This window comes from Rhinoraja longicauda, chromosome 38, assembly GCF_053455715.1.
Source record: "Rhinoraja longicauda isolate Sanriku21f chromosome 38, sRhiLon1.1, whole genome shotgun sequence".
In the NCBI taxonomy this organism is placed as follows: Eukaryota; Metazoa; Chordata; class Chondrichthyes; order Rajiformes; family Arhynchobatidae; genus Rhinoraja; species Rhinoraja longicauda.
Window position 1 is genome coordinate 5,207,159 of NC_135990.1, and position 24,284 is coordinate 5,231,442.

General features: G+C 50.8%; 1 protein-coding gene across 1 annotated transcript in view; it reads right to left on the reverse strand.

Moving 5' to 3' along the window:
* LOC144610860 (AT-rich interactive domain-containing protein 3B-like) overlaps nt 1-24,284 on the reverse strand; it is a 179,372-nt gene that overhangs the window by 143,286 nt on the left and 11,802 nt on the right. The window contains exon 2 of the mRNA XM_078429829.1: nt 2,423-2,527. Coding sequence (XP_078285955.1) covers nt 2,423-2,527 — 105 coding nt within the window. The remainder of the gene's footprint in view (nt 1-2,422; nt 2,528-24,284) is intronic.

A 24,284-nucleotide genomic window follows, 5' to 3' on the forward strand; every position in this document is an offset into this window, starting at 1 on the left:
TACTCCAGCACTCTGTGAAACGTCACCTATCCATGTTCTCCAGAGATGCTGCCTGACCCGCTGAGTTACTCCAGCACTCTGTGAAACGTCACCTATCCATGTTCTCCAGAGATGCTGCCTGACCCGCTGAGTTACTGCAGGGATCTTGTGAGTATTGATGATGAGTTTTTTCTGCTTCTGCTGCCCCTTGTTTGTTGTCGTTCGCCTGACTTGGGGTCAGTCGACAGGGCTCAGCACGAGGAGGTCGACAACGTGAACCTGGGGAAGAGACTGCCTCCAAGGCTGCAGAACTGACAGACTGCCTTGACAAGAAGCGCAGAGAGCGGTGGGAAGAGACAGTCCAAGGAATCGGCTTCACACACTCCAGTAGGGTGGCGTGGAAGACCTTCAATTGCCTCACCGGTCGAAATCCCCGCCCAAAGCATTGGCCAACTCCATCGCCCACCAGTTCCTGGCCAATGGCCATTCCCAAGATGCGGACAAGAACCATACTTGTTCTGTGAGACAGGAATCCATTAATCTTTGGAACGCTCCAGGCGCTGATGGGCTCCTGTCAGCACCCTGTTCCTCTGCAGAACTTTCTTCTGTCATCTCTCAACTGAAATGTGGAAAAGCCCAGGGTCCTGATAACATCCCCCCAGAGTTCCTGAAACACTGCGGTCCTAAATGCCTGGCCTGACTCCGTGAGTTCTACTCCTCTTGCCTCATTGGTCAGTCAGTTCCGAAGATCTGGCGGAAAGCCACCGTCATTGCGCTACCAAAAGCAAACAAGCCTGCGGACGACCCAAGGAACTACCGGCCCATCTCACTCCTCTGTGCCCCGTACAAGCTCCTGGAACGGCTTCTCCTGGCCCGGCTCCATCCAATCGTCGACCCTCAACTACCCGCTGAACAAGCCGGATTTCGTCGTGGACGCTGCACCACCCACCAAATAGTCAAGCTGACCAACGACATCCAAGACAGTTTCGAAAAGGGTGACAAGGCTGGGCATCACACTGGTGGGCCTCACCACCGCCTATGATAATGTGTGGCACCAGGGCTTGATCTTGAAGCTCCTCCGAACCATCCCTGACCGTCATTTAGTGCGGTTCCTTGCCAACATCCTTGCCAACCGCAGTTTTGTAGTCAAGACAAGCGACGGACAATCTAGCCGACTGCGACGCCTAAGGAACGAAGTCCCTCAAGGCCCGGTACTGGCCCCCATGCTCTTCAACCTCTATATCAGCGATCTGCCACACACGACCTCGCGCCAGTATGGATACGCGGATGACTTGGGCCTACTGCACTCGGACAGGAGTTGGTCAAATGTGCTCTCGGCGGATATGGAACTTGTCGCGGGCTACCTTAAGACCTGGAGACTAAAACTGAATGTGGCAAAAACCACCACCACGGCCTTTCACCTAAACAACAAGGAAGCTCAACGCCAGCTAACCGTCACCCTCAACGGGTCACCCCTACCCTACAACCCATTTCCTACATACCTCGGGGTGAAGCTAGATCGGCAGCTGACCCACAAGCAACAGCTTGAAGCTCTCCGTGCTAAAGTCTCGGCACGGAACAACCTCCTGCGTTGCTTGGCCGGATCGCCTTGGGGCGCCAGGACATCTACTCTCCGAACCAGTGCTCTTGCACTCGTGTACAGCGCCGCTGAGTACGCCACCCCAGCACGGTGCCGCAGCGCTCATACCAACAAGCTAGACGCCACCCTCAACGACACCATGCAGATCATCACTGGCTGCCTACGCCCTACTCCCACGGATCACAGGTATCGCGCCCGCCAAGCTTCGCAGAGAGTTCTTCACTCATAGGCTGGTGTGCAAGGCCCCATCGGACCTTTGCCAAACATCCTTGGCACCACCTCGCCCAGGATTCACAGCGACTGGGACCTCAACGCCTGTCGTCTCGTCGTCCTTTCTCCCGTCGCGCAGCGACCCTCTGTGGCTCCGGTTTCAACATACTAGGAGCATGGAGAACCAGCTGGGAACAGACATCGCCACCTCCTCGACTCACCGTCGCACCGAACACCACAGCCCCACCCGGCTCGGACACGCCCCGCAAAGAGTGGGCCGCCCTGAACCGGCTCCGCACAGGGGGTCGGCCGGTTCAACGCCAACATGCATCGTTGGGGGTTGAGTCCATCAGGAGCAGACCAGCAAACAGCGCAGCATGGCATTCTCGACTGCACTGTCCTCCGTCCCCCTGGTAGAGGGGTAGACATCACGGCCCTCGGCAACAGCACATTGCACTGGCTACAGCGCCTGGAGGGCGTTACATAACCTCTGCTGCCTCAAACGCAAGAAGTAGAAGAAGACGATGATGGGTTAGGCAGTTGTTGGATCAGGAAGGGGTGGGATGGGGACTGAAGGAGTCAGAGTTTGGGTGGAAGTACAACGACTGGACTGGGAATGAAATCGGGCCTTACCTGCTTTATTGTGCCAGGAACGTGGGCCGTGACAGTGGCTGATCGGAAGGAGCTTTTCCCCCCTGACTCACATTGGTCATTTGTCATCCATTCAGAAGGTTGCATCTAGAGAGAAAAACATTTTGTTGGTCCCAAATCACAAAGTCTGGATTCAACGCACGAGACACTAAATTATTCCAATCACAAGCCACAACAAAGACGTACAGGTATGTAGGTTAATTAATAGTATAAGAAAATTAATATATATATATATATATAGTATAAGAAAATAACTGCAGATGCTGGTACAAATCGATTTATTCACAAAATGCTGGAGTAACTCAACAGGTCAGGCAGCATCTCGGGAGAGAAGGAATGGGTGACGTTTCGGGTCGAGACCCTTCTTCAGACTCGACCCGAAACGTCACCCATTCCTTCTCTCCCGAGATGCTGTCTGACCTGCTGAGTTACTCCAGCATTTTGTGAATATGTAGGTTAATTGGCTGGGTAAATGTAAAAATTGTCCCTAGTGTGTGTAGGATAGTGTTAGTGTGCGGGGATCGCTGGGCGGCGCGGACTCGGTGGGCCGAAGGGCCTGTTTCCGCGCTGTATCTCTAAATCTAAATCTAAAATGACACCGAGTAACATTTCATATATAATTCAGTTTAGTTTCATTTCAGTTTATTGTCACGTGTAGAGTCATAGCGTGGAAGCAGGCCCTTCGCCATTCGGAGAAAACCCACGCGCGTCGCGGGGAGAACGTACAAACTCCGTACAGACAGCGCCCGTAGTCGGGATCGAACCCGGGTCTCCGGCGCTGTGAGGCAGCAACTCTACCGCTGCGCCACCGCGCCGCCCTACATCCTCTACGCTGAGAGAAGTACATTTATTGGCACAGGTTCAGAGAGGCTCTTTCAGGAGTGTTCTATAGCTTTCTGACACATCTGTTACGAGTTGGCTACTGGTAATTGCACATTGCTCCCAGCCTTAATATCTCATTTTAGGTTAACTGCTTCAAGCACCCACCCTAACTCGCATTAGAGTAATTAAATAATGCACAGGCTCCAGTTAAAAGCCGCTGGGAGGCGAGAGCTAACAAATAAACTCGGAGCTCCGAGAAATAAAGGCAACGTTAGTTAATCTTGCCACAGCCAGGCCTTGCTTGGTTCGGCCGCAATAAGTAGGGTTGCCAACTTCGTCACTCCCAGTGAAGGGACAAAGGGTGGCATCGCCGCCCCGCGCCCCACGTGACCTCACCCAGCCAGCGGCCACGTGCTCCCGCTCCACCAATGGCGGCCGCCATTGGTGGAGCGGGAGCACGTGGCCGCTGGCTGGGTGAGGTCACGTGGGGCGGTGACATCACCCTTTGTCCCTTATTTGGGAATGTGGAAGTTGGCAACCCTACTAATACGGGACCAGGGCGGCACGGTGGCGCAGCGGTAGAGTTGCTGCCTTACAGCGAATGCAGCGCCGGAGACTCAGGTTCGAACCCGACTACGGGCGCCGTCTGTACGGAGTTTGTACGTTCTCCCCGTGGGTTTTCTCCGAGATCTTCGGTTTCCTCCCACACTCCAAAGACGTACATGTTTGTAGGTTAGTTGACTGGGTAAATGTAAAAATTGTCCCTAGTGTGTGTAGGATAGTGTTAGTGTGCGGGGATCGCTGGGCGGCGCGGACTCGGTGGGCCGAAGGGCCTGTTTCCGCGCTGTATCTCTAAATCTAAATCTAAAACAACTTAGCCCAAAATACGGGATGTCCCGGCTAATACGGGACAGTTGGCAACCCTAGTTCAGACGTGTGCACTGGAACAAGCGGTGGAATGTCGCCCCTTCCTGCCCGGCCCACAGAGGTCACAGACCCACGCAGAGGTCACTGCCTGTTTCGCATCAGTGAGCTTTAGGCTCTCGGTTATTGCTGCTGTTTTCTTTTACAGTCCCCGACCTGTTTTAACAGCAAGGATCTGCAGTCAAACGTCCAGCCCAGGATAGCATCAGAGAGGGGAGGGAGGGAGGGAGGTTAGGGAGGGAGTGAGAGAGAGAGGGGGAGGGGAGAGAGGAAGAGAGGGAGAGTGAGTGAGGGAAAGAGGGATGAAGAGAGGGAGAGAGGGGATGGATGGATGGATGGATGGATGGATGGATGGATGGATGGATGGATGGATGGATGGATGGATGGATGGATGGATGGATGGATGGATGGATGGATGGATGGATGGATGGATGGATGGATGGATGGATGGATGGATGGATGGATGGATGGATGGATGGATGGATGGATGGATGGATGGATGGATGGATGGATGGATGGATGGATGGATGGATGGATGGATGGATGGATGGATGGATGGATGGATGGATGGATGGATGGATGGATGGATGGATGGATGGATGGATGGATGGATGGATGGATGGATGGATGGATGGATGGATGGATGGATGGATGGATGGATGGATGGATGGATGGATGGATGGATGGATGGATGGATGGATGGATGGATGGATGGATGGATGGATGGATGGATGGATGGGAGAGGAGAGGAGAGGAGAATTGAAGCAGTAAACAGGGAGTGTTCCACTGCAAGAATACTCAGAGTTAAGTCCAGGGGTTGCTGTGACTGTTCAATGATTGGTGGTAACAATGGTGATTATTACTGCCAATGGTAATAATGATAACAATAGTGGTTGGTGGTAATAAAGGTGATTATCACTACCAATGGTAATAATTGTGATTATTACAATGAATGGTAATAATTGTGATTATTACTACCAATGGTAATAATTGTGATTATTACTACCAATGGTAATAATTGTGATTATTACTACCAATGGTAATAATTGTGATTATTACTACCAATGGTAATAATGATAATTACTACCAATGGTAATAATGGTGATAATTACTACCAATGTTAATAATGGTAAGAATGGTGGTTGGTGGTAAGAATGGTGATTCACACTTAGTGTATTTTGACTAGCGGCTTGTTTAGTTTAAAGCAAAGACAGACACAGAGTGCTGGAGTAACTCAGCAGGTTCGGCAGCATTTCTGGAGAACATGGATAGGTAACCTTTCAGGTTGTGACCCTTCTACAGACCTAACAAAACAATTAAAAAGTAGAAATACCTGCTGCGACTTTGCCGTTTTGTTACATTGCTGGCATGAGTGTTGTGCAAGACTGACTATGGACAGGCTGATTATTGCTTTAATCACCGTGATAATGTAAGAACAGAAGAATTAGGATCAAGAGTTGGAGATGTGGGCCTTGGAATCTACTCTTGCAAACATCAAGATCGCGGCTGATTTTCCCGCAATGTATCTGCATCTGTTTTCTCGATTTCCGTACTATCGAAAAATCTATTGATATCAGCTTCAAACAAACTCAATGAACGACCCTCTGTAGTTCTCCACAGTAGCGAAGGCCAAAGGTTTCTCACTCTGAGAAGAATGTTCCCTTCACTCAGCGCGGCACGGTGGCGTGGTGGTAGAGTTGCTGCCTTACAGCGCCAGAGACCTGGGTTCGATCCTGCCTATGGGTGCTGTCTGTACAGAGTTTGTACGTTCTCCCCGTGACCTGCGTGGGTTTTCTCCAGGTGCTCCGGTTTCCTCCCACACTCCAAAGACGTGCAGGTTTGTAGGTCAATTTTGCTTGGTGAGATTGTAAATGTACAATGCATTTAATCTTGCACCATTGCATACATAGTGCAGTGGTAGAGTTGCTGCCTTACAGCGTCAGAGACCCGGGTTCGATCCTGTCTATGGGTGCTGTCTGTAGAGTTTGTACGTTCTCCTTGTGCCCACGTGGGTTTCTTCCGGGTGCTCCGGTTTCCCCTCGCACCGCAAAAATGCGCGGGTTTGCCGGTTAAATCGTCCCGCGTGCGCGTGGACGAGAAATCGGAATAACGTAGAACTAGCGTGAATGGGTGGTCGCTGGGCCCAAGGAACTTGTTCGCGCGTTGGTATCTCGGAGCTAAACCAAACTACGTTTTAAAAACGCCTTAACTGCAAGGCACGACATTGAGCTGAACTCTTCATTCTCTTCAGAAAGCCTGTGGAAGCCTTTTGTCACAACACCACGATCAACCTTTGGAGACGGGGAGCCACCAAAACGACATAAATCAGGAGGTGTAGCATTAAGAGTGCAGCGGGCAGCAGCTGTGTTTATTCAGAAGGCTATCTTTAATCCCTGGGCTTCGACTGATTATCGCAGGAGAGAGACCATTATCTAAAACTGCACCCCATCTTCCTGTGGGCGATACGTTCAATGTAATTCAACACCAGGATTTTTATACTAATCAGAAGCCTTTTGTCAGGCTTTATCTAACTACAATTACCACATGACCTATTAATAATCCCTTCTAAATGGAAGTCCAATTTTACTGCGAGGAATGACTACCAGATATACGATTCCGACACTGGCCTCGGTGAGAGTTCGTTCAGTAACCCTTTCCTTGCCTGGGATCCTGTCATTCTCTAGCCTTGTCCAAAGGAGCTTTCAAATAACTCTTCTGTAAACGCAAGGAACTACGAATGTTGGTTTATTCTTTTATAAAGCGCACCGAGTCCTGGAGCAACTTTAGTTTAGTTTAGTTTAGAGATACAGCGCGGAAACAAGCCCTTCAGCCCCGCGCCGACCAGCGATCCCCGCACGCCAACACCACCCTACACACGCACCAGGGACAATTTGCACATTCACCGAGCCAATTAACCTACAAACCTGCACGTCTTTGGAGTGTGGGAGGAAACCGAAGATCTCGGAGAAAACCCACGGGGAGAACGTACAAACTCTGTACAGACAGCGCCCGTAGTCGGGATCGAACCCGGGTCTCCGGCGCTGCATTCGCTGTGAGACAGCAACTCTACCGCTGCGCCACCGTGACTGCCCACTCTCTTTATTCTTTATCCGGCATTTCTACCCTTTAGATAGACACGAAATGCTGGAATCACTCAGCGGGTCAGGCAGCATCTCTGGAGAGAAGGAATGGGTGACGTTTCGGGTCGAGATCCTTCTTCAGAGTGCAGAGAAGTTTTGCAAGGATTTTGCCAGGACTGGTGGGTCTGAGCTTTAAGGAGAGGTTAAGCAGGCTGTGACTCTATTCCTTGTAGTACAGGAGGCCAAGGGGCGATCTTATAGACTTGTGTAAAATCATGAGGAGAATAAGTAGGCTTTTTACCTAGGGTAAAATCCTCTATGCCCTATATCCTGTGTCGATGCACTGCGGACAGCTTGATTGGAATCACGTACAATCCTTTTGCTGACTGGATAACATGCCACAGGGCAGCACGGTGGTGCAGCAGTAGAGTTCCTGCCTTACAGCGCCAGAGACCCGGGTTCGATTCTGATCAGGAGTGCTGTCTGTGCAGAGTTTGTACCTTCTCCCCGTGACCACGTGGGTTTCCCCCCCCGGTGCTCCGGTTTCCTCCCGCACTCCAAAGACGTACAGGTTTGTGGGCTAATTTGGCTTCGGTAAAAACTGCAGATTGTCCCCAGTGTGTGTAAGATAGTATAAGAAGATAACTGCAGATGCTGGTACAAATCGAAGGTATTTATTCACAAAATGCTGGAGTAACTCAGCAGGTCAGGCAGCATCTCGGGAGAGAAGGAATGGGTGACGTTTCGGGCCGAGACCCTTCTTCAGTCTGAAGAAGGGTCTCGACCCGAAACGTCACCTATTCCTTCTCTCCCGAGATGCTGCCTGACCTGCTGAGTTACTCCAGCATTTTGTGTGTAAGATAGTCAAGTCAAGTCAAGTCAAGTCAATTTTATTTGTATAGCACATTTAAAAACAACCCATGTTGACCAAAGTGCTGTACATCTGATTAGGTTCCAATGGGAAAAAAAATGAAACATACAGTAGCACGCAAACAGTTCACAGCGCCTCCTCAATGAGCCTCAAACGCTAGGGAGTAGAAATAGGTTTTGAGCCTGGACTTAAAGGAGTCGATGGAGGGGGCAGTTCTGATGGGAAGAGGGATGCTGTTCCACAGTCTAGGAGCTGCAACCGCAAAAGCGCGGTCACCCCTGAGCTTAGGCCTAGACCGCGGGATAGTGAGTAGGTGTACGGGGTGATGGATGGTCGGTGGGCCGAATGGTCTGTTTCCGCGCTGTATCTCGACAATTAAACTAAGTGCACAACACTGTGGGCCAGAGGACATGTTCGTCCCTGAAGTGAAGCAGGTGGGAATCTTCTTTTGCAACGGCCGAAGTCACTGAAGCCTGTGTTTTATTCCAGATTTATTTAATTAACTAAAATTAAATTCCCCAGCTGTTACAGTGAGATTTGTCTTTGCACCATCGGTCAGAGTCTGGACCCAGTGAGTTAAACACTACGCTACTGTGTGAATGCTTCCGTGTTAGTGGGCCGCGAAAAGGTCTGAACGGAGAGGGGAGGCAAGAAGGGAAAATAAAAATTGCACATTGTGACGTTATCACATAAGCCTTTTTACTTATTAGTCTTTTAATAGCAGGCTGGTCTGTTATTTTACTGGAGGATTATTTTACTGGAGACTTAACCTGTTTAGAAAAGCACAAAGATTAACCCCTCTGCCAAATTGGCCCTGGAATATTTTAGGCACACGCGATAATCACTGGCACTTTGCTACTTCATATAAAACTGTAAGGCTTTCCAAAATCAAGTATCATCTTCCTTCCTGAGGCATTTCAGGCACTTAGCGCACAAGTCCCTCTGAAGATATTCCTCTTTTCTCAATGACAGAGTGTGCAGTTTTAACTTGAAGGCATACAGAACTCGCGTCAAAGCTTTGTCCAGCCTTGCCAGGCAAGGTATTTCCATGGAGACAATGCCTCTTGAATGTTTAATGATATTCAATGGCATGTAGAGTAATGAAAGCAACACTAGAAATAGATGCTTTCCATCTTCGGTCAATCAGCTTAATTAGCTGCGCTTTCTATAAATATCAGAGGAGGAGAGATTGGGTTTACAATCTCCTGACTGAGATACATCAGATGGCCGCTGCTTAATGAAGGGCAGCTTTGGCCTGCCTTTCTGTCAGTGGCAATCTGCTTGTAGCCACTGGGTAGCCAGAGCAGAGCAATTTTACACAACTAGGCGCACAAAAAGCCTAGGGCTTGTTCAGAAATTCCATCGCACCTCCCTTACACTGCCCAATCCCAAAACGGACAATGAAGACAGACACTAAACGCTGGAGTAACTCGGCGGGACAGGCAGCATCTCTGGAGAGAAGGATTGGGTGACGTTTCTGGGGCGAGACCTTTCTTCAGGGGAGAGGGAGACACAGAGATAAAGAATGTACGATGTGACCAGAGGAAAGAACTGCAGATGCTGGTTTAAATCGAAGACAGACAAAATGCTGGAGAAACTCAGCGGGACAGGCAGCATCTCCGGAGAACATGGATGGGGGGCATTTTCCATAGGGACCTTTCTTCAGGCTGCAGGTGCTGGTTTACCAAAAGAAAAGACACAAAGTGCTGGAGTAACTCAGCGGGTCAGGCGGTTCTGAAGAACGTGGGCAGGTGAAGTTTGGGGTTAGGACTCTTCCTCGGAATCTGAAGAAGGGTCCCGACCTGAAACTTTGCCTGTCTACATTTTCCCAGAGATGCTGCTCAGTCTGTCTAGTTACTCCAGCACTTTGTACCTATATTTGTAAGATTATACATCTCGGTGGGGGGGGGGGGGTTGATGAAAATAATTGACCTGGAGTACACAGCACAACATCCAATATTGAAGCCTGAAGAAGGGTCTGGACCTAAAACGTCACCCATGCCTTATAGACAATAGACAATAGGTGCAGGAGGAGGCCATTCGGCCCTTCCAGCCAGCACCGCCATTCAATGTGATCATGGCTGATCATTCACAATCAGTACCCCGTTCCTGCCTTCTCCCCATACCCCCTGACTCCGCTATCCTTAAGAGCTCTATCTAGCTCTCTCTTGAATGTATTCAGAGAATTGGCCTCCACTGCCCTCTGAGGCAGAGAATTCCACAGATTCACAACTCTCTGACTGAAAATGTTTTTCCTCATCTCCGTTCTAAATGGCCTACCCCTTATTCTTAAACTGTGGCCCCTTGTTCTGGACTCCCCCAACATTGGGAACATGTTTCCTGCCTCTAACGTGTCCAACCCCTTGATAATCTTATATGTTTCGCTAAGAGCCTTCATTCCAGAGGTGCTGCCTGCCTCGCTGAGTTACTCCAGCATTTTGTGTCCACCCAGTATTGAGTCTACCTGCATGGGACAGATGTGTTTTCATGTTACACATAGCTCTGTTGCTAGTTTCAACACGTTGCACCCCACACTCCCAGTTCTACACGTGGAGTGCTGAGGTGACCTAGGGCTGCCAACTTCCTCACTCCCAAATACGGGACAAGGTGACGTCACCGCCCCGCGTGACCTCACCCAGCCAGCGGCCACATGCTCGTGGCCGCTGGCGGGGTGACGTCACGTGGGGCGGTGACGTCACCCTTTGTCCCTTATTTGGGAGTGAGGAAGTTGGCAACCCTACTAATACGGGACAAGGGCGGTCCCGTACGGGCACAAACTAATTTAGCCCAAAGTGCGGGACGTTGGCAACACTAAGGTGGCCGTACAGTTGCCGGGCGGATTGGTCGAGTTAACAAAGGGACCCGAACTCCGTGTCTGGTCCGAAGAAGGGTCTCGACCCGAAACGTCACCCATTCCTTCTCTCCAGAGATGCTGCCTGACCTGCTGAGTTGCTCCAGCATTTTGCGTCTATCTTCGGTGTAAACCAGCATCTGCAGTTTTTTCCTACGCATTTTGAGTGCTAGTTGGATATGGGCAATAAAAGGGAGTTTAGAGCAGAGAGGGGGGGTGGGGTGGGGCGGGGGAGGTGGTATCATTTTGACCACTGCAGCCAAGGAACAATTACACTTTGCGATCCACCCTGGCACTAGGACTTGCTGGCAAGATCCCATTAAAGCACATTGCTCAATGGGAATCACTTTAGTTTTAGATTTTGTTTTTTCAATTTTAGAGATACAGCGCGGAAACAGGCTCTTTCGGCCCACCGGGTCCGCGCCGCCCAGCGATCCCCGCACACTAACACCGTCCTAAACCCACTAGGGACTATATTTACATTTACCGAGCTAATTATAACCTACAAACCTGCACGTCTTTGGAGTGTGGGAGGAAACCGAAGGTCTCGGAGAAAACCCACGCAGGTCACGGGGAGAACGTACAAACTCCGTACGGACAGCGCCCGTAGTCGGGATCGAACCCGGGTCTCCGGCGCTGCATTTTACTCTACCCTTTGCTGTTGTGTGTGGTTTCAGGTCAAGGCCCACCCCCACCCCCCCCCCCCCCTTGTTTACCTATGGCATTATCGCACTAAAACGTGGAGGCCAAACATCTGCTAGATCCAATAAACTATATGGCTTCGGCAGTGTGGTGAGGAATCAGAGCTCTCCGCCAGCTGGTTTTTAATGTAATCCTTATGCGTCATCCCTCAAAAGGCAACCCTAAGCAGGCCTCCAGATTGCTGGGGATAAATGCCACATTGTGTTGGATACACAAGAGGCAATAGCAAGGAGCTGTTATTTATTTTCCCTAATTTCCACCCTCTAGAAAACTAAACATAGAAACCTAGAAAATATGTGCAGGAGTAGGCTATTCGGCCCTTCGAGCCAGCACCGCCATGGCTGATCATCCAGAATCAGTACCCCGTTCCTGCTTTCTCCCCATACCTGTGGAATTCTCTGCCTCAGAAGGCAGTGGAGGCCAATTCTCTGAATGCATTCAAGAGAGAGCTAGATAGAGCTCTTAAGGATAGCGGAGTCAGGGGGTATGGGGAGAAGGCAGGAACGGGGTACTGATTGAGAATGATCAGCCATGATCACATTGAATGGCGGTGCTGGCTCGAAGGGGCCGAATGGCCTCCTCCTGCACATTGTCTATTGTCTCATCCTCCTCTCACCCCCAAGTGCTAGACTGTGTTCAGAATAGCAAGTGCTATAAAAAAAGGACATTTTGGCAAAGGCAGCATTTATTGGCCATGCCAGCTTGTACAATTAGAAGATGAGGAAAAACTTTTTCAGTCAGAGAGTAGTAAATCTGTGGAATTCACTTCCTCAGAAGGCAATGGAGGCCAATTCTCTGAATGCATTCAAGAGAGAGCTAGATAGAGCTCTTAAGGATAGCGGAGTCAGGGGGTATGGGGAGAAGGCAGGAACGGGGTACCGATTGAGAATGATCAGCCATGATCACATTGAATGGCAGTACTGGCTCGAAGGGCCGAATGGCCTCCTCCTGCACCTATTGTCTATTGTCATATCCCTTGAGAACAATAACCACCCATCTACAAGGCCACTCCCGCCCAGAATCCCACCATCCTATTCACCACTAGTGAGTGGTCCTGAAAGACTATCTATCTCACCGCAAGCCCTCAGACTATCTTCAATCAGACTTTATCTTGCACTAAACGTTATTCCCATTGTAGATGTGTAGGAGGGAGTTATTCAGCTGTACAAGGATCATCTCTGGAGGGAAGGAATGGGTGAAGTTTCGACCCGAAATGTCACCCGTTCCTTCTCTCCCGAAATGCTTCCCTTTGTAGATGTTGGTTTACGCCGAAGATTGACACAAAATGCTGGAGTAACTCCACGGGTCAGGCAGCATCTCTGGAGAGAAGGATCTCAATGTCACCACTTGGGTTCGAGACGCACAAAATAGTTGCAGGAGTAGGCCATTCGGCCCTTTAAGCCAGCACCGCAATTCAATATGATCACGACTGATCATCTAGAATCACTACCCCGTTCCTGCTTTCTCCCCATATCCCTTGATTCCGCTAGCCCTAAGAGCTATATCCAACTCTCTCTTGAAAACATCCAGTGAATTGGCCTCCACTGCCTTCTGTAGCAGAGAATTCCACAGATTCACAACTCTCTGGGTGAAAAAGCTTTTCCTCATCTCAGTCCTAAACGGTAGCGCAGCGGTAGAGTTGCTGCTTTACAGCGAATGCAGCGCCGGAGACTCAGGTTGGATCCTGACTACGGGTGCTGCACTGTAAGGAGTTTGTACGTTCTCCCCGTGACCTGCGTGGGTTTTCTCCGAGATCTTCGGTTTCCTCCCACACTCCAAAGACGTACAGGTATGTAGGTTAATTGGCTGGGTAAATGTTAAAAAAAAAAAATTGTCCCTAGTGGGTGTAGGATAGTGTTAATGTGCGGGGATCGTTGGGCGGCACGGACTTGGTGGGCCGAAAAGGCCTGTTTCCGGCTGTATATATATGATGATATGATATGATAAATGGCCTACCCGTTATTCTTACACTAGGACCCCTGGTTCTGGACTCCCCCAACATGGGGAATATTTTTTCCTGCATCTCGCCTGTCAAATCCGTTAAGAATTTTATATGTTTCTATACGATCCCCGCTCATCCTTCTAAATTCCCGTGAATATAAGTCGACCCCAGTGGTTCCTCCCAAGTCCCAAAGACAAGTGGGGACAAAGATGGGCAGGGCTGTTCAGAGCTGCTAGTAGCACGCTGTCTATATCGGGCCTTCCTATATAGGGTCATACAGTGTGGAAACAGGCCCTTTGCCCATTCCAAACAACCATATCCCATCTACACTTGTCCCATCTGCCTGCATTTGGCCCATATCTCTCCAAACCTTTCCTATCCATGTATCCATGTATGGGTGGCGCAGCGGTAGAGTTGCTGCCTTACAGCGAATGCAGCGCCAGAGACCCGGGTTCGATCCGCGCTGCCTGTACGGAGTTTGTACGTTCTCCCCGTGACCTGCGTGGGTTTACTCCGAGATCTTCGGTTTCCTCCCACACTCCAAAGACGTAGAGGTTTGTAGGTTAATTGGCTGGGTAATTGTAAAAAAATTTCCCCAGTGTGTGTAGGATGGTGTTAGTGTGCGGGGATCGCTGGTCGGCGCGGACTCGGTGGGCCTGTTTCCACGCTGTATCTCGAAATGAAACTAAACCTGTCTCAATGTTTCTGAAAGGTTGTGACAGTATCTCTCTTAACTACCTCCTCCGGCAGCTCGTTCCATACACCTACCAGTCTTTGCATGAAAACTTTGCCCCTCAAGTTCCTATTAAATCTTTTCCCCCCTCACCGTAAACCTGTCCCGTCCCCTGACATCAGTCTGAAGAAGGGTCTCGACCCGAAACGTCACCCATTCCTTCTCTCCCAAGATGCTGCCTGACCTGCTGAGTTACTCCAGCATTTTGTGTCAACCTTCGATTTAAACCAGCATCTGCATTTTTTTCCGACTCTTCTGGTTCTCGATTCCCCTACTCAGCGTGAAATTCCGTTATTCCTTGGATCGCAGGAGGATGTGGGTTGATCTTACAGAGGTGCGTACGATCATGAGGGGAATAGATTATTTGCGTGAACAGGTTGATGCACTGTGAAAGATTCCGTGCATCCATCCCCCCGTGCAAATATTCTATTCCCCTCATGACCGTATACACCTCTACAAGACCACCCCTCATCCTCCTGCTCTCCACGGAATAAAGTCCCATCCTGTGAGGCTCCCACATCACGAGGGAAAACTGAGGCAGGGATCTACGGGAGAGATTTTAGCAACTTACCATTTTAGTTTAGTTTACAGGCCCTTCGGCCCACCGATTCCACACTGACCAGCGATCCCTGCACATTAACGCTGCCCGACACACACTAGGGACAATTTACACTTACGCCAAGCCAATTAACCTACAAACCTGCACGTCTTTGGAGTGCGGGAGGAAACCGAAGATCTTGGAGAAAACCCACGCAGTCAGGGGGAGAACGTACGAACTCTAACCAAGCTAGTCCCTCTTGCCTGCGTTTGACCCATAACCCTCTATCTTTTCTATGCAGGTACCTGTACAAACGTCCTTAAACTCACAGAAAGGTATAAAATTATGAAAGGACTGGACAAGCTAGATGCAGGAAAAATATTCCCAATGATGGGGGAGTCCAGAACCAGGGGCCACACAGTCTAAGAATAAAAGGGAGGCCATTTAGAACTGAGGTGAGAAAAAAAAGATTTCACCCAGAGTTGTGAACTTGTGGATTTCTCTGCCACAGAAGGCAGTGGAGGCCAATTCACTGAATGGATTCACGGTGGCGCAGCGGTAGAGTTGCTGCCTTACAGCGAATGCAGCGCCGGAGACTCAGGTTCGATCCCGGCTACGGGCGCCGTCTGTACGGGGTTTGTACGTTCTCCCCGTGACCTGCGTGGGTTTTCTCCGAGATCTTCGGTTTCCTCCCACACTCCAAAGGCGTACAGGTTTGTAGGTTAATTGACTGGGTAAAAATGTAAAAGGATTGTCCCTAGTGTGTGTAGGATAGTGTTAATGTGCGGGGATCGCTGGGCGGCGCGGACTCGGTGGGCCGAAGGGCCTGTTTCCGTACTGTATCGCTAAATCTAAAAAAACTAAAATCTAAAAAAAGAGTTAGATAGAGCTCTAGGGGCTAGTGGAATCAAGGGATCTGGGGAGAAGGCAGGCACTGGTTACTGATTGTGGATGATCAGCCATGATCACAGTGAATGGCGGTGCTGGCTCGAAGGGCCAAATGGCCTCCTGCTGCACCTGTTTTCTATGTTTCTATATTTCTATGTAACTCCGTACAGACAGCACCCGTAGTTGGGATGGAACCCGGGTCTCCGGCGCTGCAAGCGCTGTAAGGCAGCAACTCTACCGCTGCGCCACCGTGACCGCCCGTTCTTTGAAGTGTCCCGTGGAATCATTGAGTTTGTTACCCTGGAACAGACAAGCAGGGCTTTAATTTAACTTTAGGCCCAGAGGGCAACGTCTCTAAGGCCCACATCAGTCACTTCGAATCTTAACGCAGCCTCAGGACATCAGAGAAATATTCTGCGGTCGATGAAGTCCCATTGAAGTGCAGTTAACGGGAAAATTGAGGATGTGCTGGCCCAATTCACCCAGCGGAGCCTCTCACAAGTGTAAAGGGGCGGAAAATCAGTTTGAGTGATGTTGGTTACAGAAGGTAACTAGTCCTTGAGGCCGGGAGGAGATAACTATGTGCGTCAGTTTGGGACTGCAAGTCCTTTGGTCGGTTTGGGGTTGGATTGGATTGGCCATGGTTGGATTGGGCGTACCGACCCCTCAGTCTGTAGAGCTGCTGCTGCCTCACACAGCCAGAGACCCGGGTTCGATCCTGACTATTGTGCTGTCTGTGTGGAGTTTGAACGTTCTCCCTGTGACCCGTGTGGGTTTCCTCACACATTCAAAGGACGTGCAGGTGTGTAGGTTAGTTAGCCTGTGTAAATGTTCCCAAACAGTGGGATAATATAGAACTAGTGTAAAGGTGATTGGTGGTTGGCGTGGACTCGGTGGGCCGAAGGGCCTGTTTCCATGCTGTATCTCTGAAGTAAACTAAACCTTTCATTGACTGCAAAAGTGGCTATACCAACGCAGTTCTTAGTTCTTCCATTACTTTCCTCACCATCACTAGCAGTACGGGGTAGAGCTGCTGCCTCACAGCACCAGAGACGCCGGTTCGATCCCGACCTTGGGCGCTGTCTGTGCGGAGTTTGCACGTTCTCCCTGCGACCACGTGTGTTTCATCCCACGTCGCAAAGACGTGCGGGTTTGCAAGTTAATTAGCCCTCCGTGATCTGACCCGACTGCTTAGGGGAGTAGTCACAAAACGCTGGAGTAACTCAGCGGGACAGGCAGCATCTCTGGAGAGAAGGAACGGGCGACGTTTCGGGTCGAGCCCCTTGCTCAGTGCACAGAGAGTGGATGAGAGCAGGGGGCAACAAGGAACCAGTGTGAACGGGCGATCGCAGGTCGGCACGGACTCGGTGGGCCGAAGGGCCTGTTTCCGCGCTGTGTCACCAAACCAAACGGAAACAAACCCCACGCAGGGACAGCGGGACCGACAATAGACAATAGGTGCAGGAGGAGGCCATTCGGCCCTTCGAGCCAGCATCGCCATTCAATGTGATCACGGCTGATCATTCTCAATCAGTACCCCGTTCCTGCCTTCTCCCCATCCCCCCTGACTCCGCTATCCTTAAGAGCTCTATCTAGCTCTCTCTTGAATGCATTCAGAGAATTGGCCTCCACTGCCTTCTGAGGCAGTGCAGCACTTCCTCAGAAACTGAGATGACCATTAGGAGCGGGTGGCCCACAGATATGGTTGCCAACAGTCCCGTATTAGCCGGGACATCCCCGTATTTTGGGCTAAATTAGTTTGTCCCGTACGGGACCGCCCTTGTCCCGTATTAGTAGGGTTGCCAACATCCTCACTCCCAAAGAAGGGACAAAGGGTGACGTCACCGCCCCACGCCCCACGTGACCTCACCCAGCCAGCGGCCACGTGCTCCCGCTCCACCAATGGCGGCCGCCATTGGTGGAGCGGGAGCACGTGGCCGCTGGCTGGGTGAGGTCACGTGGGGCGCGGGGCGGTGAAGTCACCCTTTGTCCCGTATTTGGGAGTGAGGAAGTTGGCAACCCTATCCACAGACTTGTAACCTTCTGACTGGGGGAGAGGCCCTTTTGAGCCACAGTCATATGGTCATAAGTCAAATAATAGGAGCAGAATGAGGCCATTCAGCCCATCAAGTCTACTCCACCATTCAATCACGGCTGATCTATCCCTCCCTCCTAACCCCATTCTCCTGCCTTCTCCCCATTGCCCCTGACACACGTACAAATCCCGAATCTATCCATTTCCGCCATAAATATATCCACTGACTTGGCCTCCACAGCCGTCTCTGGCAAAGAATTCCACAGATTCACCACCCTCTGACAAAAGAAATTCCTCCTCATCTCCTTCCTAAAGGAACGTCCTTTAATCCTGTGGCTGTGCCCTCTAGTCCTAGTCTCTCCCACAAGTGGGCGGTCACGGTGGCGCAGCGGTAGAGTTGCTGCCTTACAGCGCTTGCAGCGCCGGAGACCCTGGTTCCATCCCGACTACGGGCGCCGTCTGTACGGAGTTTGTACGTTCTCCCCGCGACCTGCGTGGGTTTACTCCGAGATCTTCGGTTTCCTCCCACACTCCAAAGACGTGCAGGTTTGTAGGGTTAATTGGCTGGGTAATTGTAAAAAATTGTCCCTAGTGTGTGTAGGATAGTATTAGTGTGCGGGGATCGCTGGTCGGCGCGGACCCGGTGGGCCGAAGGGCCTGTTTCCGCTGTATCTCGAAACTAAACTAAACCTGTCTAAACGTCAGTACGGCGTTTGTACGTTCTCCCCGTGACCACGTGGGGTTTTCTCCGAGATCTTCAGTTTCCTCCCACACTCAAAAGACGTACAGGTTTGTAGGTAAAGTGGCTTGGTAAATGTAAAAACTTGTCCCTCGTGTGTGTAGGATAGTGTTAGTGTGCGGGGATCGCTGGTCGGCGCGGACCCGGTGGGCCGAAGGGCCTGTTTCTCGAAACTAAACTAAACTAAACTAGTGGAAACATCCTCACCACGTCCACTCTATCCAGGCCTTTCACTATTCAGTCACACACACACACATCAGCGTTAAGCAGTCTGCACCAAACAGTGATGGAAAACAGGCAGAGACACAGTTTATGTTTCGTGCCTGTCCACAATGGTTGTGTACACTACACTGCCACAGTTGCCTCTCCTCAGTTGAAAGACAGAACCAATCCCAAACCAGTTTCTCACTTCCATAAATTTAAGAACCTTCTAAACAGATGTGCAACCAACATGCCCTGCTGTGTGTCGAGCTAGACACACCAGCCCCCACACAATGATAGCGCAAAGTCTCGCTTCCAAATACAGTAGCTTATCCGTAATGTCGAAACACTGCTTTCCTCTGCTCAGGGAAGTGGCATTCTGTGTGTAGCTAATTGGTGGGACGGGAGGGGAGAAGGGGGGGAGAGGAGCCTGGTTGGGGGGGGGGGGGGGGGGGGGGAATGACGGAGTGGGTCGGGTGGAACTGCAGATCCTGGTTGAAACCGAAGATCGACACAAAATGCTGGAGTAACTCAGCGGGACAGGCAGCATCCCTGGAGTGCCGTTTCTGGCCCTTCTGAAGAGATGCTGCCCGTCCCGCTGAGTTACTCCGGCCTTCTGCCTCTATCTTCGGTTTAAACCGGCGGCATCTGCAGTTCTTCCCTACAAAATTAACAGGATGTATACTTTAATCGAATGAGCCGCAAGCCTGGACAGTCAACTTTTTCTTTTTTAAAGAAGGCTAGATTTTTATCTAACAAGCAGATTCTATTTCATCCTCTGCCGCCCACAAGCCAGCTGTGCCTCCGAGAACAGACTTATTTCTCAAGACACCTAAGGGAACTTCAGAAACCGTGAATAATTTAGCCCCGAGCACATGACTGCGAATGAGGTCCCTGGAATGACTTTCATGTAAGCCATTTTTATCACAAGAGCTGCGTAACTACCGAACGTTGACCAAATTAGAACTGCAGAACCAAAGTTAAAATACAGAGAATTTACCCACCCCACTTGAAAGCAATCCTGACCTACCATCTGCCTCACTGGAGACCCTCGGACTATCTTTAATCAGACTTTACCTTGTACTAAACGTTATCCCCTTTATCCTGTATCTGTACACAGCTTGATTGTCTGAAGAAGGGTCTCGACCCGAAACGTCACCCATTCTTTCTCTCCAGTGATGCTTCTCTCCTGTCCCTCTGAGTTACTCCAGCTTTTTTAGTGTCTACTAGATCAAGTGGACCCGTTGGGCCCGAACCTCTCCTTATTGGTGCAGCCCCCTCTCTCCCCTCTCCCTCTCCCCCTCTCTCCTCTCTCCCCCTCCCTCCCCCTCTCTCTCCCCCCTCCCCCTCTCTCTCCCCCCTCCCCCTCTCTCTCCCCCCTCCCCCTCTCTCCCCCCCCTCCCCCTCTCTCCCCCCTCCCCCTCTCACCCCCTCCCCCCCTCTCTCACCCCCTCCCCCCTCTCTCCCCCTCCCCCCTCTCTCCCCCTCTCTTCCCCTCCCCTACCACTCCATCCTCCTCCCCCCTCCCTCCCAACCTCCCTAGGAGATAGATTTAAACTTTAAAATGTGAATAACTTAAAAAATATAACACCGATTTCAATGAAACTTCTTCCATTAGCACCAAAGGGACGACGGTGAGTAAGGTGGGGCCTAGAATTGTCGCGCTATCGTGTACCGTTCTGGCTGTAGTTCAGGAACAAACAAACAAACAAACGAGAGGTTTAGTACATAGATCGCCGGTTAGAACCAGCATCTGCAGTTCCTTCCTGCACACTTGTAATCATGTATGGTCTTTCCGCTGACTGGATAACACGCAACAACAGAATAAAAAGCTTTTCACTGCACCTCGGTCGGTACACGTGACAATAAACTAAATTGAACCAGACTAAAAAGTGCCTTATTTTTTTAAAAAAATAAAGACACACATGGGATATTACTGCAGCTTTGAGGGTTTTTTTCTGTCCCGCTCATTAAGAAATTCTGTTTTTGCAGCTTCAGCAGCTATTTACCAGACTCCCCAAATGCTAATTAAAGGCATTGCAAGACAGCTCAATAAAATGCCAAGCATCCCACGCTCACGAGTTGTACTGGTGGTATTTCTTCTGTGCGCATGAGTGGTGGGGATGTGGGGGGAGGACAGATTGTTTCCCACCACCCACCCCACCCTCCCAGACTGAAAACCAGCCAGCTCTCACATAAACACACAAGACCCAAGTTAAATCACTTCCGCCGGTCCTGTCTTGCTAATGATTTGTAACAAGGCTCTTTTTTCCCTTCCCTTCCATTTGTCAGCCTGCTATTGATTATTATCATGGACTCAATGCAGAAGCAACAGTACTACCGGGGGTTGCCAACTATCTCACTCCCAAATACGGGACAAGGGGACCTCACCCAGCCAGCGGCCACGTGCTCCCGCTCCACCAACGCCGGCTGCCCGGGCCGGGAGCCGGGTCGCTACGCAACCTCCGTCAGGGGAACACGCCCGCCCCGCTCCCAGAACACACTCCGTTAGCCTACAGTGTCCGGGCCTACAACGGCCCGCGGGCCTAATACGGGACAAGGGCGGTCCCATACGGGACAAACCAATTTAGCCCAAAATACGGGATCATATCATATCATATCATATATATACAGCCGGAAACAGGCCTTTTCGGCCCACCAAGTCCGTGCCGCCCAGTGATCCCCGTACATTAACACTATCCTACACCCACTAGGGACAATTTTTACATTTACCCAGCCAATTAACCTACATACCTGTATGTCTTTGGAGTGTGGGAGGAAACCGAAGATCTCGGAGAAAACCCACGCAGGTCACGGGGAGAACGTACAAACTCCTTACAGTGCAGCACCCGTAGTCAGGATCGAACCTGAGTCTCCGGCGCTGCATTCGCTGTAAAGCAGCAACTCTACCGCTGCGCTACCGTGCCGCCCTGTCCCGGCTAATAACGGGCGGTTGGCAACCCTAAGTGCTACACATCCAAGGGAGTGGTCAGGGGCTTAAGGTGTTGGTTGGATGGGATCTAACTCATCTGTTCAATGCGGTGCTGAGGTAGTGTGAGGAGATCCCAAAGCATAATCATGGCTAACAAGCTGGGAAGAGTGCAGAGAAGTGTGTAGGAAGTCGCGTTGCCAACTGTCCCGTATTAGCCGGGACATCCCGTATTTTGGGCTAAATTGCTTTGTCCCGTACGGGACCGCCCTTGTCCCATATCAGTAGGGTTGCCAACTTCCTCACTCTCAAATACGGGACAAAGGGTGGCGTCACCGCCCCGCGCCCCACGTGACCTCACCCCACGTGACCTCACCCAGCCAGCGGCCACGTGCTCCCGCTTGTTAAAAGGGTCTATCTGAAAGCAAATCTTTCTCCTTCCATTACTGGCCCCACTGTTGCTGGTAATCGGGAGCAGGGTTTGGAGATACAGCGCGGAAACAGGCCCTTCAGCCCATCGTGTCCGTGCCCACCAGCGATCCCTGCACATTAACGCTATCCTACACACACTGGAGACAATTTACACTTGTGCCAAGCCAATGAACCTACACACCTGAAGGTGTTTATTCACAAAATGCTGGAGTAACTCAGCAGGTCAGGCAGCATCTCAGGAGAGAAGGAATGGGTGACGTTTCGGGTCAAGTCCCTTCTTCAGACTGATGTCAGGAAGGTGGGACAAAGGAAGGATATAGGTGGAGACAGGAAGATAGAGGGAGATCTGGGAAGGGGGAGGGGAAGAGAGGGACAGAGGAACTATCTAAAGTTGGAGAAGTCGATGTTCATACCACTGGGCTGCAAGCTGCCCAGGCGAAATATGAGGTGCTGTTCCTCCAATTTGCGCTGGGCCTCACTATGGCACTGGAGGAGGCCCATGACAGAAAGGTCAGACTGGGAGTGGGAGGGGGAGTTGAAGTGCTCGGCCACCGGGAGATCCGATTGGTCAATGCGGACCGAGCGCAGGTGTTGAGCGAAGCGATCGCCGAGCCTGCGCTTGGTTTCGCCGATGTAAAGAAGTTGACATCTGGAGCAGCGGATGCAATAGATGAGGTTGGAGGAGGTGCAGGTGAACCTACACACCTGCACGTCTTTGGAGTGTGGGAGGAAACGGAAGATCGGAGAAAACCCACGCAGGTCACGGGGAGAACGTACAAACTCCGTACAGACAGCGCCCGTAGTCGGGATCGAACCCGGGTCTCCGGCGCTGCATTCCCAGTAAGGCAGCAACTCTACCGCTGCCCCACCGTGCCGCCCCACCGTAGCACCGCCGGTAGAGTGGCTGCCTCACAGCACCAGAGACCCCGGTTCGATCCTGACCTCGGGTGCTGTCTGTGTGGAGTTTGCACGTTCCTCCCTGTTACCGGGTGTTCCCGGGATGTGGGAGGGAAAGTGGGGTAACATAGTTCTAGTGTGAACGGGCGCGATCGACGGCCGGTGTGGACTGGGCCTCCATCCACACTGCATCTCCAAACTAAAAAAATCTCGCCCCACACCCCATCCTTAGTGAATATCCTATGTACAAATTTTTCTTTCTGCAATCGATGGTGGATCAAAGGGACAGTTTTGATGCTGTATCTTTTAACCAATCAACCAATGGGCCAGTTTTGGGGCCCATCTGGAAAGGCAGGTTATCTGAAATTGTTGAATTCCGTGTCGTGCCTCAAGAGTCTTGGCGTGCCTCAGTAGAAGATAAGAAGCTGTTCCCCAAACTTGTATTGTATTCACTGGAAGATCGCAGGAGGCTAAAGAATGTGAATGATCCCTGGAATGAGTGTAAGAAAATAACTGCAGATGCTGGTACAAATGGAAGGTATTTATTTCACAAAATGCTGGAGTAACTCAGCGGGTCAGGCAGCATCTCAGGAGAGAAGGAATGGGCGACGTTTCAGACTGACTGAAGAAGGGTCTCGACCCGAAACGTCACCCATTCCTTCTCTCCTGAGATGATGCCTGACCTGTTGAGTTGCTCCAGCTTTTTGTGAAATAAATACCTGGAATGAGTGGGTTAACATATGATGAGCGTTTGTCAGCACTGGGCCTGTACTCGCTGGAGTTTAGAAGGATGAGGGGGGACCTCATTGAAACTTACCGCATAGTGAAAGGCCTGGATAGAGTGGACGTAGAGAGGATGTTTCCACCAGTGGGAGAGTCTAAGGCCAGTGGTCAGAGCCTCGGAATTAGACTATTGTCTGCCTTGAAAGAATCCATTGACTTGGCCTTCACAGCCTTCTGTGGAAATGAATCCCACAGATTCGCCAACCCCGACTGAAGAAATACCTCCTCATCTCCTTCTGAAGGAACGTCCTTTAATTCTGAGGCTGTGGCCTCTGGTCCTAGACTCTCCCACCAGTGGAACCATCCTCTCCACATCCACTTTATCCAGGCCGTGTACTGAAACTTACCGAAGTGTGAAAGGCCTGGATAGAGTGGATGTGGAGAGGATGGTTCCACTGGTGGGAGAGTCCAGGACCAGAGGGCACAGCCTCAGAATTAAAAGACGTTCCTTTAGGAAGGAGATGAGGTGGAATTTCT